The sequence below is a fragment of the Passer domesticus genome, chromosome Z, assembly GCF_036417665.1.
Source record: "Passer domesticus isolate bPasDom1 chromosome Z, bPasDom1.hap1, whole genome shotgun sequence".
NCBI classification, from domain to species: domain Eukaryota; kingdom Metazoa; phylum Chordata; class Aves; order Passeriformes; family Passeridae; genus Passer; species Passer domesticus.
In genome coordinates this window covers 11,978,378-11,994,943 of record NC_087512.1, presented here as the reverse complement: position 1 = coordinate 11,994,943, position 16,566 = coordinate 11,978,378, and the positions used below count along the sequence as shown (strand labels likewise).

Genomic DNA, 16,566 nt, shown 5'->3' with positions numbered 1-16,566 from the left:
TGTAGAAATAAGATTATGGGAGAGGTTTGTCGGTTTCCTTTAATGAATTCAGATTAGGAGGTAAGGAAACTTCAACAGCTTACTGCTGTGACTGCTATCTTTATGAAGACATAGAATAGGTCTGATAAGGGTAGCAACTTCTGCCATAGACCTTGATTTTTCTCATGTCAAAAGTGAAACCCACTGAAAGTGTTGGTATGTTTGTGCAGACTATGGTCACTGAGAGTTACAGCTCTTGGATTCACTCATGAAAAAAGTTCCAAGGTAGATACAATCTTATTGCCTGCCTTTCTGCCAAATAGATTCTTGCTACTCAGTGTCTGACTGTGATCAAAAAATATTGTTAATAGCTTAAAAAGGAATTTATCGAAGAGGCACTTACCACATGATTAGAGCTACCAATCTCATGATAGCCTCATTAAGGCTATCAAAGAAGTCTTTCAACGCCTGACCTTGCTCCCTCATGCTCCCAATCACCAGGCCAAAGCTTATTGAGAACACCACCAAGCCAAGGGCATTCACTCCATTCACGGAACCTGGAACAGGAACGATTTCCTCTCTCATTCGGGTGAGAGCTTCCATTGCTTCTGACACGTTGCTTATTATGGAAGTCACTGTGGATGTGTCATTGGATGGAATAGCTACTTTAAACTTTCTCTTTTCGTAGTTGGTTTTGAACTGTTAAAATGAAAATAAAAGAAAGATAGATATTCAGTGAATCGTATCAAACAAAGGTTAAAGTCACAAATTAAATTATTATTTATCTAGGTAAAATGTGCCATGATGAATACTTGGTTTTCCTGAAAACCACAAAAATCCTATTAACTTCAAAAACTAAATCTTCAGCTTTACCTTCTGGAAATAATTTTCTCATAAATAGACTGAAATCAAAGATGCAAATTTTTCATTCTCCTATGTTCTGTAACAAAACTATTGACTCTTACTTTGCATTTTATATAAATTGCTATTTTTCCTAACAACAAAATTCAAAATGTTTATAGTCCTTTTTTGGCTAGTGAGAATATTTTCTTGTGCTCTGGACTTTCTTTATTTCTTCATATTTTTGCATTAAAAAAATAAAACTGAAGCTAACTTAAATATAACATACCTCTTTTTTCTTTTGTTATGGCAAAGCCATGAGTTTACTTTGCAGTACCAGCCACGGCATTTCTTAATTAGAGAAAGGGTCATACTTTAAATGTTCCTTTATGGGACAGACAATTCAATTTCTAAATCTCAATATTGTTCTAAACGTCTGCTTTGAAAACCAGTCTTTCACCCCCTAATGTTTTTCCAAAGAGAAATTTACAGCCTGAATATTTCTATCTGGGCTCAAAAAGCCCTGCAGCTCTGTGCTGGTTAACTTCTGTTGAACACTAAGAATACTAAAGAGCACTAGCATGTTCCTCATGTGTCTCAGGACACTCATTAGTCCATTAAAAAAGCAGAATGTTGGTGTCGAGGTTATTCAACAACTTTGGATTTTTATTATCAGGTGTTTTGTTTGTTTTTTTTTTTGAGCTACCAGGAAAGCTCCAAGTATCCTGACTGATATCTGGAGACCTGTTGAACACTTCAGATGTACTTCAGTGAAATGAAGCAATTATGACCAAGATGGGAAACCTGAGTATCATCATCTCTCAACACCAGCCTGATTTAATGTTACTTTCTGCACCTGAATAGTTTTATGCACTCCTTCCACATATTTGAGGTACCGTTCTAAAGGCTCTAAGTCTCACAGAATCTCAAATTAAATCTGGTAACTGGACATTTATGGAAGGTTTCTGCATAATATGTAGCAGAACCAAGATTTACGAAGGTCAGATAACTCTTGAGTTTTGAACAAAATATGCTAAAATCTTTAAAGATTTGGGCAGTACAGAAGTCAGCTGAGAGTGTATGAGCAGCTGTCTGACATGGAAAAGTCCAGTTCTGCTGCCTCACCCACTCACATCCAACCTATGTTAATTCTTGTTTGATCTGTTAGTGAGACAATCCTACTTTCTAAAATGGCAGAAATCTCACGAAGCAAAAAATGTCACCATTTTTTGGGTAAAGCCTGGGGAAGTGAATCAACTCAACTGGCTGTTGAAATGTCAGAGAGGGAAGAACACAGAGACTAGAATGACACAATTAGGGAAGAAGGGATGGGCTTGTCTCTTTAAGTAACATAGGGATATTAAAGTGTAAGTGGAAAAGTAATATAAGTGCTCAATAAAGTGGTTTTTTATTCTGTCTTGTCAGGAATGTCAAAATACTGCCTAATACTTTACATCAAACACTGTGGTTTGATTTTTTGTTTGTTTGTTTTGTTTTGTCTTTTTTGGGTTTTTTGTTTGGTTTTGGTTTTGTCTTTATTTTTTATTTTTATTTTTTTCCCCTTTCCCTTTCCCTTTCCCTTTCCCTTTCCCTTTCCCTTTCCCTTTCCCTTTCCCTTTCCCTTTCCCTTTCATCTCATTCTCCTTCTTTGTTTCCAGATGTGGTAATTGTGTCACATTTCTATGTTTATTGCTTTTTTTCAATAGGAAAAAAACATTAGGTGCAACTTCCTCCATGCAAATGTCTGTAACTATGTTGCATTTCAGGCACACAGAATAGATGAAAGTAGAAATGCAAGCTGTTTAATGAGTTATTCCAGAACAATAAGGTCTGGAATTAAAGCCTAATTTCTTATGAAATTTCATTTCCCACTTTCCCTAGCACATCATAACTTGGTTCTGAATCTCCTCCATTACGCTCAGGTTCTTCTCTCATTCCTACCTGACTAGGTCAAAAGTGTGATACAGCTGTAGGACAGAGCTGGATGTGTGCTGCCTGCCTGTTGGAACAGGCCATGAGCTAAGTCATAAACCAGTTTTCCACCAGAGGCACCATGGCCTTTATTAGTCTAAAATTGCCCCCCTCGTGTCAGATTAGGTCAGTTACTCATGTGGCTACAAAACTGGGGAGGACAGGGACTGAGAAGGTGTTGGGAGCTACATGGGAAAAGTAGAATCACACAAAGATTTTACCTTCAGAAACCTGTGTTAGAAAGCATTTTAGGTGGTAATAAGAATATGCCTTCATTTTGTGCTCATTCTGCAATTCTGTTGCATCAGGAACACGCCTTTAATTAATTACTTAAGTCTCTTTTGGGGTATGATATGGATTTTAAGAACTCAGCAAAGTCCTTCTCCATTTCAGCTACTAGAGTGGCCACAGAGATATAGGTCTCTTCTGTTCTCTCACCTTATTCATCAGACTGAAGTATTCAGAAATACTACTACAGAGAATAGTCTTTTTGGAACCTCTTCCAGAGCAGGGGAGAAACATCTTATTCAGAGTGAGATTCAAAGTAGCAATCTAAGCAACGGAAACCAGAGCAACTTTATTTCCACTGGAATATTTATTTGAGCTGCTCTTTCTTCCATTATAGCTGATTGAGCACCAGGTGATCCCTCTGGATATGCCTGCTGTGAATCTGTCTTATGCAAAGTTGTCTAACAAAAGCCACAAGAAGTTTCCTGGTGAAGCAAAAGAAATCAAGGCAAACCAGATACAGGGAACACAAGGGATATATTCACTGAGGAAAAAAGTGTGAGGTGTTGGTTGAGTTTTATCCTTACTATTGCTTTTTTCAGATGACACAAAAGGCAAAACATGAGATTGCTTGACCACCACAAAACATATTTTCTGTGTGTGAAATGGTGAAAAAGCCAACTGATTACAGGAAGTGACTGGATGAAGGACCACCTTCAAGATGTTAGAAATGGCCTTGAAATAGATGAGTTAATAGCAGGGTTGACTATTAATGCTCTGCAGAGCAACTGGTGGTAAGAGTTAATTTTTTGAGCTTTTATGATATTCCTATTTTCAGCAGGTCTCTGTCTCAGTGGCAGTCAGAGTTATCAGCTTTTAATGTAGCTGAAATTGACAGTTTAATTTCACGTTGTGATTCTGCTGATGCTTGTTCCTTTGCAACTTTCAGAAATAGAAGAAATTAGGCAAAATAAACCACTCATTGTAGGCTTAAGGGCCTCAGAAGAGAGAACAGAGGTCCGTGCACTGATAATATGGGATAGGCTAGGCAATATTACTGAAGTCCTATAATTTTGGGAGGATATAATTTTGTAAGGCCTCCAGGAAGAGGTATTTTTGCCTGGTAAGATTTTAGATGCATAATACTCATATTTTTTCCCTAAGTTCATGTACAGAGAACAATTGAGGAGCAAGATAAATGCTATTTGAATGTGTTAATTTGCACAGCCTTCTATGAACAATCATACCTGCAAGTAAAACACATGTCTGGACTTTTTTTACAAGATTTGGTAATGATCAACTGGAAAATTAATTTTAATTAGCTTACTATGAAATAGACAATATAGATTTTGTACTGAATAATGCAATAAATCAGTTGTTTACACTTTGATTATTATTTTGGTTTTATTAGCTATACAAGATACCCCATCAATTGACTTGGATATATTGAAGGACTTTTGAAGAAGCAGTATTATAACCTGGCAGCATATCCCATTGATTTGACTTGCAGAAAAGGTCATTGCAATGGTAGCTATTCTGAAAGTTCATAATTCACTGTCATAATTTACTCTGTCATTACTACTGTCTGCGCTAAGTCTGTATGATGATGCAGCATTTGGTGAATAATGATTTTAAAAGTAACAAGTTTGCTTAAATGCAACCCTAAAAAATTAAAACAAGATAGAGATAGTCCATCTTCTTTATTGTTTTTTTTTTTTCTTTGCTCTCCATATGGATATGTGTGAACGCATTCTAAATTTTCAGTGTAAGAGATGATGACACAAGTCATAATATATCTTAACTATCAAAAATGATCATGAGGAATAGACACCATATATTAGTTAGTATTCATTTCTGGATGTGTGATTAACACTCACAATTCCCAAGATAATGACAAGTTCAGGAAAGAATATGTAATTAAAAACATCTCAGAAGAAATGCAGTTATCAGAGGCAGCTCTTTAGGCTTCAGCTGGCATAAAAATCTACCTATTCACACCAGAATGACCCTCGCCAAATTTTTAGATTGATTCTGTTTCCCTTGATTTTGCAAGTTTGTTTGTGTTTCTTCTGCCCTTTGATAGACCTCCAGAACACAGCACAAAGGACAAGCAGCTAAGAAGCAGTATCTGCTTAACAAGCAGACTGCTCACTATTGTTTAGCTGCAGGCTAGACAGAATTTTTTTAATTTAGCAAAGAAAGAGAAATGGAGATAGATAGTGGCCAGAGCTGAAAGATAAACCTAAAGATTTCTTTAGATCTCCCAAAACTGGGGTGAATGCAGGGGTACAGAGAAAAATTTGAACAAAGTAATCTAATTTTAGGTTAAGTGTGGATTATTCACCTGCAGTCAATCTATTCAGATTCTCTTGTTTCTCATAAAAATCACAAAAGCCTCATTTGAACTGTGCATAGTGAATGTCATGACAGGTCATGTGGAAACATCCATCATCAGAAAACATGTTATTTAGATTAATAATCTGCTATTTAACAATCAGCCTGAGAAGGCTGAGGTACCCAATGAGTTCTTTGTCTCAGTCTTCATTGTCTGGCATATGTCCCCATATCTCTCAAATCCCTGAATCTCCAGGTGGAATTTGGAGGAGCCAAGTCCCTCCCACTTCAAGCAAAGGTTTGGAATCACCTAATGAAACTGAATGGATGTATATGGGACATGAAAAAATGCATCCCAGGAACAGAAATACCTGGGAAAGAAAAGGTGCAAAGAAGGAGAATGAAGAGAAGTAAAAGAAAGGGTAGGCAGCTTTGCCTCACAGTCTTGTTGGGAAGAAACAGGAAAGGGAATACAAAGGGCCAAACAACTGAAAAAACAACAGTAGAAAATTTAGGAAGACACTTCCTAGATAAGTCCTAAGTCTCCCTCCAGGGCTTTGTCTCCCAGCAGCAGCTGTATAAAAGCATTGCTAACTCCACTCCCACTTTGGTTATGCTCTCTATTTCATCTCACACCTTCCAGTGCCTTCCAGTACAAACTAGGAAAGAAACCTGCCTAAGGATGCTGTAAGACATAATGTGCACATCTGATCTATCCAAAGATGAGATTTAAATGTGCAGTGCATATTCCAGTGATGAATTCCAGGTGTGTGAAGCTGTGGGATGTTGTTACACCATTGAGCGCATGGATAGATATGAGAAGTACCGTGTTCTGACCATCAAACATGGTGTTACACAAACAGATTTGTGCCAGATGGCTCATTCCTCTTCATAAATCTCCTGAGAAACATACGAAATAATGGATGGAAACATTTGGACAGAAAATTGTGGGGTCAGGTATACAAAATCATCTGTATACCTAAGAATATTACACATACTTGTAAGCTAAGATCTTTTTTAAATGAATCTGGTCCATCAAAATAACTTCTATGTAAAAATCTAGGGTTTGGTACCAAGTTCAAAAAGTAATGGTATGACAAATTTAAAATCCTGGTACTTCAGTAAGTCAGTTGCTGCTGAAAGTCAGTAAAAACTTTCACTGAATATGTCCTGTTTTTCTAGATTGTTTTTAGAAACTCCCTTAAGCTTTAAAGCACATGAGAAATACAAGATACTTAACATAATGTACAGGACATCTTTAATTAAGAACATAGGTTTAGAACTGCTAGTTACCAAACTAAGTTTTCTGTTACAGTAGAATGCTATCAAAAGAATTTTTAAACTGTATTGGAAAGCTGCTGAAGTGTTCCTGTAACTCCTAAATGAAGATATTTTCAGGAATTCAACCTTAAGTTTTGTAGGGTTAAAAACATCACTAATTTCCAGTTTAAATTCAGCAGTCGTGATTTCCATTTCTTTTTGCATGTTTTTATCTTATTTAGCTCTGTTACCACTTTTTTTTTTGTACTTGAATAGTTTCTCAGTATTTTTTTTTTTGCTTTATATGTTCTGTTGTTTTGATAAGTCCAGCAACTCCTCTCCTGACTATGTTCATTTTGCACCAATCTATGAGTGAAGAAAACAGAATATGCTCAGTTTTCTAAATTGTCACATTCCTCTGGCCTTAGTTCATGTCTTGGTGTTCTGTCACTTAAGGCATATCCTAGAGCTGAATTGAACATTTTTGGTCTTTTTGATGATAATTCGCTGTGTCAAAGCAGAAATTACTCTTAACTTCTAAATGTTTACTTCACGTGTGTTGAAGAGCTACTAGGAGGTAACCAAACATGCCAACATGTGCAAGAGCTGAGTAGTTTTGTTGCTGTGACTTTTGCACAACGCTATTGTGTTGTGCCAGGGTCTTATCACCTTCTTTGGCATTGCTTTTGATATCTCAACACAAAGTGCTAGGACTTTCTTGTTATCTGTAAGCTTAACTGTGGCAATGTCTTTTGGCAATGTCATTCATAAAAATATCAACTGATGTACTCCCAATCCTTCAGCAACTTCCATCACTATCTCCACAAATTTTAAAATTCTTACAGTTCCCTACTCAACTATTTCAGTTTTGTCATCTTAAAAACTCTATTTTTTCTCCAAAGTCAAAACCCCCCCTAAAAAACCAAAATAAAAAACCCCACAGAAAACAAATTACAACAACAACAAATAAAAAAAAATTAAAAAAAGAAAGAGGAAATGAGCAATATTATGGAAGAAAGATGGTACAATTTATGTTTCAGAAACCTTTGTGGTTTTGGTAGTAGGTTTGTTTTATGCATTTATTTTTTTGTTTATTATGAAGTCTCTACTTTTCTCTTTAAGGCATTTATATCTTTCATTATAATTGAGATCAAACTAATGGCCTGTTATCTGCTTAAATAGTTTCCCAAATCTTTTTTAAACTGCAATCTGGAAGACACTTTGATTGCTTCCAGTAGCTCTAGATAATAATATCCAAACCCGAGAGATTTATGAAAAATACTTGCTGCTACATTTGTAACTTTATGCCCTAATTATTTCATTATTTTGAGATAAAGATCATATCATTCCTGTACTTTATTACATTACATTCTTTGAATTTATTTCTAGTTTAGATATAGACTTTTGCATTTCTATACTGCTCTTCTGCATCTCTGTACTGAGTTCATCAGCATCCTTGCTGAAGACAAAGGCATGGCATTTGGACCTGGGTCTAGTTTGCTTTTTAATCTTTAATCTAGAAATCTTTAATGCAGAAAGTGACTCCTTTTTAGTGGTTTCTGTTTATACAGCTAAAGATAATGCTACAATTTCATTTCAATTCTTCTGCAAGATGTAAGTCAGCTGGATTTTGGAGAGTTTATACATTATGCTCTTCTTGACCTCCACAATTCAGCTTTTTTTATTGCTACAACAGCAACTGGTAAATAATATCAGTTCAAGATTATCTGTGAGGTCAATATGAAGCAATTAGATTATGGAAAGATACATTCTAGGTTTCACTGAATCACTAATGTCTTCCTTTGTAAAAAAACAATGGAACTATTATTTTCTCCACAGTACAGCTCAGATTGAGACCGAGTTAATGATAGAGGATTTTGAGAAGCAATGTAAAAAAAGCACTCCTAAGGACTTCTATTGTAGGTGGCAGGAAGACCTTAATTTGCTTTTTTGTTAATATCCACAAATTTTTTTCTTCTGTTTCCAACCCATGCATATTTGTCATCCTTGAAAATCTCCCAGTCTTTGCACAGATGGTGAATATCTCAGTATTTCCCAGTTTAACACAACACTGTTTTAGAAAAGCAGATCCTGAATTCACTCTAATAAGCACTGCTGTCAACTTATGAATTTGACCTTTTGAAAAAAGTAATTTTTTGACTAGCCAGACTGTGTAGATTTTCTTTACTTCTCATAGCAAACACTATTGTCTCCATATGATTGAAAGCAAAGCGTAGATTTGTTTGGTTTAGTTCAGGGTTTTGGTGTTTGTTTTTTTTTTGACATCTGGCAGCAAATGTAAGTTATGTTTCTGCTGTAAGTACAAGAACATGATATTCCTAAGGCAAATGTGGTTACATTTAATTTCTTACTTCTTCATGTTTATTTGAAATTAAAAAAAAATTACCTGTTTAAAGCAAGCTTCCACCAGATTTGGAGGGAACATATTTCTGTGAAAGAGAAAGAAAATATGAGAATAATATGCTAATAATTCCTTTAGTAAGGACACGGCTAATAAAAGAATTGGACAGCAAATTTTTGAGGTATCCTAAGAATAATATGTGATTACATATACAGTGAGTAGAGCTTTGCATGTAGCATTGACCTGGTTAGCTTTACCAGGATGAAATGTAGGACTGGATACTTCCTGCAATTAGAATCTCTGTATTCAGTATTGCATAGCAGGTCTGGTCATGGAGAAGTACATTGGCTAAATTACTAAATGTACAAAGCTATATGGGCTTACTTCTAATTTTGTACTTATTAATGCATTATGAATTCAGATTAATAAATATTTTAATAATATTTAATGCATTTTGAATTCTCAAGGAATTTTTGCATTTATGTAGCCTAGTACTTAATGATATTTATAAATTGATTTAGTCTTGTTGTGGTTACCCCAAATCTTTCTGAAGTTTGAGTGTTCTACAGTAATAATACACTTGTGTGTACATTTGTTGCAGATAAGGGTTTGTTTGTTTTTCTTTGTTTTTTGCATTTCTGAGAGATTTAGAAGCAGCTTAACTGAATAAATCTTGAGGAATCTGAGCGCAAACCTCTTCATGGAGGTTTCTGTAGTCCCCCTTTCTGGCAGCGTGATCCTTGGAGGCCTTTCTCCATGTCTCCGGATTCTCCAAATGGGTTAGTGGAACACAAAATTTTGGTGGTTTTACCTGTGGAAAAGCTCCTGAGTTCAAAACCTCAGCTTCCCTACTCCCTGAAATATATCTGTGACATATTAGCTCTGTAAAAGAGGTACTGCAGATTCTCTGAGCAAGAAAAACACAAGATTTTACGTCTGTGCCCTCTATCTCAAGCATTTTATTTGCCTGTTCCTGGAAGTTATTTCCCATTCACATAAATTGAAAAAAATGAGTAAATGCACCCAGATTGGTGGGTACATTTAAAATAAATAAGTAAATCAGGGGTTCAAGTGAAGTGAGAAAACTGTTGCAAGTTGGAAGAAAAGGGGAGGAATTTAGTAATAAGGTCTGTGCTATGGAAGGAGGAAAAAATACCCATGCAGATAGCAGAACAAATGTCTTTCTTTTGAGAGAGAGGACAAAAAGAAAGAAAGAAAGAAAGAAAGAAAGAAAGAAAGAAAGAAAGAAAGAAAGAAAGAAAGAAAGAAAGAAAGAAAGAAAGAAAGAAAGAAAGAAAGAAAGAAAGAAAGAAAGAAAGAAAGAAAGAAAGAAAGAAAGAAAGAAAGAAAGAAAGAAAGAAAGAAAGAAAGAAAGAAAGAAAGAAAGAAAGAAAGAAAGAAAGAAAGAAAGAAAGAAAGAAAGAAAGAAAGAAAGAAAGAAAGAAAGAAAGAAAGAAAGAAAGAAAGAAAGAAAGAGAGAAAGAAAGAGAGAAAGAAAGAGAGAAAGAGAGAGAGAAAGAGAGAGAGAAAGAAAGAAAGAAAGAAAGAAAGAAAGAAAGAAAGAAAGAAAGAAAGAAAGAAAGAAAGAAAGAAAGAAAGAAAGAAAGAAAGAAAGAAAGAAAGAAAGAAAGAAAGAAAGAAAGAAAGAAAGGAAGGAAGAAAGAGTCTTCCTTTTAGTATTAAAAGCAATTTCTTCCCCTGCAACAGCTTGATTTGGAAGTAAATCCATGTATCCCTTTTTAGTGTTGTCCAAGTTAGAGATATTGATATCACACTTTCGAGAGGAATTTAGCAACTGTATGCAATCACTGCTTAAAATTCTCTACTTTTGCTCTCTGTGAATCTAACATTACTGTCATAGCTGTTGGTACAGAAAAGGTGTAATATCATAGCCATACCTGATTAAATCAAGAAAGGCATCTGCTGCTGTCACTTGCACAATTTTGCCTTCTCTGTGCATGTTTTCCTTCGTACCTTTCCCAGGGTGGATGATGACCACAATGATTATGCCAATCAGTACAGCAATGATTGTAGTGCTCATGTAGTAGACTACTGCTCGGACTCCCATCTTCCCTGAGGCTTTACTATCCAGAGCAGCAATTCCTGGTGAATTTAAGCACAACGACATTCACCTGATACAGTTGTGACCAAAGAGTATGAACTAAGCATGATGAAAATAGTTCTGTGGGAAGAGTTTTGATGACCACCCTTAAAGGTACCCAAGGCAAGATGTCCCTCATTTGCAGCTCCTACTGCCGCTGTCATAATCTCAAAGTAAAGATTATTGGTCTGACACAGTGTGGCACTCCCTATATTCCAGTGAAACAATTCATGATTTCTGATTAATGTAGTTACTATAGTCTGAAAAACGTGCTGCACATAATTTATAATTTTAAGATAGAAAAGCGAGTACTCTCAAGTAATGTTGATAATGTTTGCAACAATTAACATATATGAAGTGGGAAGTGCACCAATGGGCAACCTCAGATCACCTCTGCCCCAAGCCATGGGAGTTTAAAACAGATTAAATGCTGTTAACCTGTTTCAGAAAATCCTTATCATTGCACAAATAAGCCTTTATAGTCTTTCATGAACCTTGCAGAACTTGCAACATTGATCCTAATTCTTGGCTCTATTTGGATCTACTGTGAATATTAGGATGTTCCCTAGGGCATCTTCTATAGTGTTTGCTCATCAGATTGAACTGATGAATGGCTGCAATGTGTTTTCTAATAGAAGGTGTAGTTCTGCCAGGGAAAGAGCTCTGAGTGTCTGAGAAATGTCTCATGAGGGCTGTCAGAAATAGAAATGCTCTTTCTCTTTCCAGCAGAGGCAGTTAAATCTTAGTTCTTCTCCTTGAAATATCCCACTGCTCCTTCTCCTCGATATTTGCCCATACTCCATTGGGAGGGCTGGGCCATCTGCCTCAAAGCAGTGCTCATGCTTCTTGTTGCAATCAAGCTTTCAAAGTGCAGAATGAAAAAAGGGGTTAGAAAAGGGTATTTTAGCTTTATTATCTCCTCCTATATGGAATTGCCTAATCCATACTTTCAAAACTGCCCACACATTTATATGGATACTACCTTTGAACATATAGAATATAAAAAATGTTTACCAACGACCACTTTGGGTGTCTGTCTCAGAGGAGAAAGCATTTAAAATAAGGCAAGAGGACTGCAGGAATATAAATAATATGGAAACTGAAATCATGGCCTGGCAAAATGAAAAGTTTTTTAAATTATTGTAGATATATAATACTTCTGTCTGTCTTCTCAACGAGGAGATGCATTCTCTTGGAGCTACAGTGAAAACACTGTAGTGCCTGATGTGGCTGAGATCAGGGATGGGTTCCAAGCTCTGATCAAATCTTCAAAGTATAAAACCAATCACATGCTTCATACTTACCCTTTCAGTTCAGTTTTTAATTTTCTGCCCTTTTGGCAGAGACCATTAGAGTCAGTAAAATTTGGACCCACAAGAGGGGTTGCAAACAGACATCACTAGATTCACACACTGAATTGTTTGGTTTATGTGTGTGCCATTGTAGTGGAAGAACAAAGTGTACAGAAAGAAACTGGGCATAGAAATCCAACATTTGAAACATTTGATCATTCCTTTCTCCACTCAGCTTTTCAATCTGCAAAACCGGATAATTATGTTCATCATATATTTACATTTATGACTTGAAATTCTGTGAGGAAAATGGTGAGGAAAATGGTAAACACTAGCAAGTTACAGACAGCTTTTTAAATTTTACAGACAGGAAGTCCTGTAACCCTCTTATTTGTGGATGGAAGATTGATTAGGTTTTTTTAGAGTCCTCAAGTAATGTAAATATGAAATAATGCAAATGCTGTTAGCCAATAAAAGAAATAAAGTTAATAAGTTTTTGAGAATTTAGATCTGTTATCGAACTGCACAGCGCATATCTCAGACAGCATTTGTTACAAATTTTATTTTTAAAGTATTAATATGAAACTTAAAACATAACTTCCAAAGTGAAAAATGAATGTTTACATACTAGTCCAGTCAATTTAATTTTTGCAAATGTAATCAGTTTTGTTCCTGTTCTTACTTTTTCTTTCTAAAGTAGCAACAATGGTCTATCTATTTTTTCATTTTGGATAAGATCAATTTCAAACTTGCTTTATAACCTGAGCACAGTTGACCTGTACAGTTTAGTAGGAACGTTTGGAAATGCAGAGATTTTGAATCCGTCAATTCCCACTATTCTGCCCTTTACAGATAATAGACTCAGGACCAGAGGCTGAGCACTGTCATTCTTAGAGGATTTGCAGGCACACCTGCCTGTGCTTTAACCAAGTCCTATTTTTTTTGTACTTTACCCCTTATAGTAGGTTGAGCCTCCCACACTCCAAAAGTCACTAGGAGTCAGTGTAGGGCGTACCTTATCAGAAAAGATTGCTGGTTTGAAGGATTATATATTTTGATCCTAATTTTTCCTTGGGCTGATTCTGGGATTGAGTGGTGAACCATGTGAAAGCAGTATGTCAGGGAGCAAGAGTCATGCCCTTATCTTTGTAAGCTGATTTCCAGCCTGGCTTCCCAGGGTGGCCTCTGGCTGGGAATACATCACTTCCTATTTCAGGTTGTTTAGTCTCATTCCTGCTCTTGCTATCCTATAATTTATTTCTCAGCTTGGACATAGGGAACAGCAATTCCTCTCTTCTTGAGCTGTAACTGCTTGTGGCATGTATAGCAGAAAGCATTCAAAGCAGAGGGATGACAGGCCTGAGTATGAAAAAAAGCTGTATGAGGGCGAAACAAGCACTCACCTCTAGAGTCCTTGCGGGGGACCTGCTGGGCAGCCTCCCCTCCCACTGCAATTAATGGGAACTCAGCAAACTGCAAAAGTTTCCAGCATACCAACAAAACAATTGTCTAAAATAATATTTAAAATCCGTTTTTAAAACACGAGAAAATAAGAGGGGTTTTTTCCTTTGCATTTTAAGATGTTGACAAGACTCCTTAGAACTGAATGGGGCTCTGGAAAGGTCCCCAAAGCTTTCATGTGTCACAAAGCATTGTATCCTCAGAGTGTCTTTTCACAGTCAGCCAGCAAAACCCCCATTGTCCCGCGGGAGATGTATGTGCCCCTTTCATCCTGCTCGCTGCTCTCTCCTCCACGCTGCTGGCTCCAGCACCTCTGCCTCCTCTCTTCCTCTCCCCTCCCCTTCCCCAGGGGGCCTGGGAAAATTTGCCGTGCCACCAGTCCCCACGCACAGGGATGCCTTGAAGTTGTCAAGGCGATCTGGAGCAGAGCCCCTGTAATTTCTCCCAGCGTGTGCGCTCACACAACATGAATGGGAATGATTTTTTAAGTGCTGATGGGGAGGGAGGGAGGGAGGGAGGGAGGGAGGAAGGCTGGGGAGAAGGAAGGGAAGAAAAGCAAGAAGGGGGTAGGCATAAGTGACTGCAAAAACCCCCTCCGGCTTTTTACCCCTGTGTTCCTTCACCTACCCCTTCTCTCTCTTGGGAAGTAACACTGTGCATGAAATAGGGACATGAGGAGGAGTTCTCCAGTGTCACAAAGCAAAGCACTATTTTGTTTAACAAAGATATTAGAGAAAAAATGAAAATATTTTAAAATAAAGGAAAGGCAAGGAGAAGGAAAATATGTGATTAAAAGAGGAGAAAGAGAGAGAAAAGATGCAGGGAAAAGGAGAAAAAAATCTAGTTAAGAGGACTTTAATTCTGAATTGTTAATTTGTTAGTTCTGATTGCTCACTTGGCTTGACCACTGTTCTGTAAACTGGCATGAACTATTGATTCCATGAATCATCATTAATAGCTACTATATAACAAATAGTCACGATATTATGACTAGTTTTATGTCAATTATGTTTGTTTATATTTTACTTATGATTTTATATGATACAGAATTATAGAATTTACTAAGTCCAGAGTTACTTTTAAATTTTCTGGATAAAAATATTAGATTAAAAGCATGCTGCACATAATCTGTGTGTAATCTTGGATTATAGCAGGGCACACTAATGCAGAGGGATGGTACTGTACTCCTGGAAGATCAAGCATAAAATACACTGAGCACGTTTTCTTTAGATTATATTTAAGCCAAACAGCTTTGAATCATCTTGTTCAAGAAAAAATTCCAAGGAATTGTTTTAAAAGCTGAAATGTAGGACCTATGTTAAATATCCTACAGCTTCAGAATACTTTCTCTCTTTAATTAGCACAATAGAATCAATGGAATAAACTGATTTGTGCAGAACAGTCCAATGTCCTCAATGAGCTATTTCAGTCTGAGATTTGAGCTGATGCTGAATTTTCTCTATTACAGCACTCGAAAGTTTCTACCTATAGGTTTTTGGTTGGTTGTGTTTTTTTGTTGTAGTTGTTGTTGTTGTTTGGTTTGTTTTGGTTTGGGTTTGTTTTTTTTTTTTTTGGTTTGGGGTTTTGGGTTTTTTTGGTTTTTTTTTGTTTGTTTGTTTTGTTTTGTTTTGTTTTGTTTTGTTTTTCGGGGTTTGGGGGTTTTTTTACACAATTGGATTCAAAATGCTTTTTTTCCCCACAACAGTAACTGATCAGCAGCTGGTATGCCTGAAGCCCTGTTTCTGTGCTGACTCCTAGTCAGCAAAGCATCCTTGGGTTTATATTTTGCACCAAAATTAATCACTAACTAACAAACAAGAGCCCATAAATAGTAGCTTTTAAATAGGATCTCTTTTCTTACACTCCAAAGTAAATAGCAACCCTCTGAGGAAAAACAGTCATTATGTAGGATTGATTCTAGTACCTTGGGTGATTTTATCTTTCCTGAGGGCAAGCAAGACTGACACTGGGAACAGAGGATGTGCATGTGAGCATATACATTTATGCATGTCTATAATTTTAGTTTGAAAACTGTTAAAATGCTCAGGCACTGCTTATTGTATTAAAATTCCCTGTTTCTGAATGTTTTTGGTGCCCTTTAAAAACTTCTGACAAAACTAAGCAGTTTACGTGTTTGCTTTCCTACACTAAAATTATTGTGGTTTTAAGCATTTTCCCCCAGTGCTTTTAGATTTTTGTTTCTTTAAAATCACTTTTGATGCATAATGATAAGCATTTTAAATAGAGAACATTTCAGTTGGGGCTGCAATGAACCATCCAGGCCAATTAGACTTCAGGACTGACCAAAAATTGAAGTTATTAATGGCATTGACTTCTCCAGCACTGACAGGTATGGGTTATTGGCCACCTCTCTGGGAAGCTTGTTCCAGTGTGCTGCCTCCCTCACTGAGAGGTCAGCCCCTCAGATGCCTTTTCCTCAAACTGGACAAGCCCAAAATCCTCAGTCACTCCTCACAGGACAGTGGTAATTCTTCTCAGTAGGGAGAGATTGTGTGCTCAGAGCCTGGGTGCAAGCTCCTGGCTGAGCTGTCACTGCCATGAGGTTCCCACCTGTGGGCACAGGACCCAACACCTCCAGGTCAGGATTCTGCCATCACGTTGGTGAAAATGCCTAAAATAATGAAGCAGTTCAGAAAGAGTATGTAGAAAGAACTGTCCATTCTGGTCCTCATACATATTAACTTCTTAAAACAAAAAAAGAGAGGATTCCTATGACC

The 16,566-nt window shown here is 36.7% G+C and overlaps 1 protein-coding gene across 1 annotated transcript in view; it reads right to left on the bottom strand.

The window, feature by feature from the left end:
* Positions 1-16,566, bottom strand: part of SLC1A3 (solute carrier family 1 member 3) — a 63,910-nt gene that overhangs the window by 8,163 nt on the left and 39,181 nt on the right. Inside the window, exons 4-6 of the mRNA XM_064405475.1 lie at positions 10,873-11,077; positions 9,020-9,062; positions 383-678 (exon numbers count right to left, since the gene is read on the bottom strand). Of these exons, the coding sequence (XP_064261545.1) occupies positions 383-678; positions 9,020-9,062; positions 10,873-11,077 (544 nt within the window). The remainder of the gene's footprint in view (positions 1-382; positions 679-9,019; positions 9,063-10,872; positions 11,078-16,566) is intronic.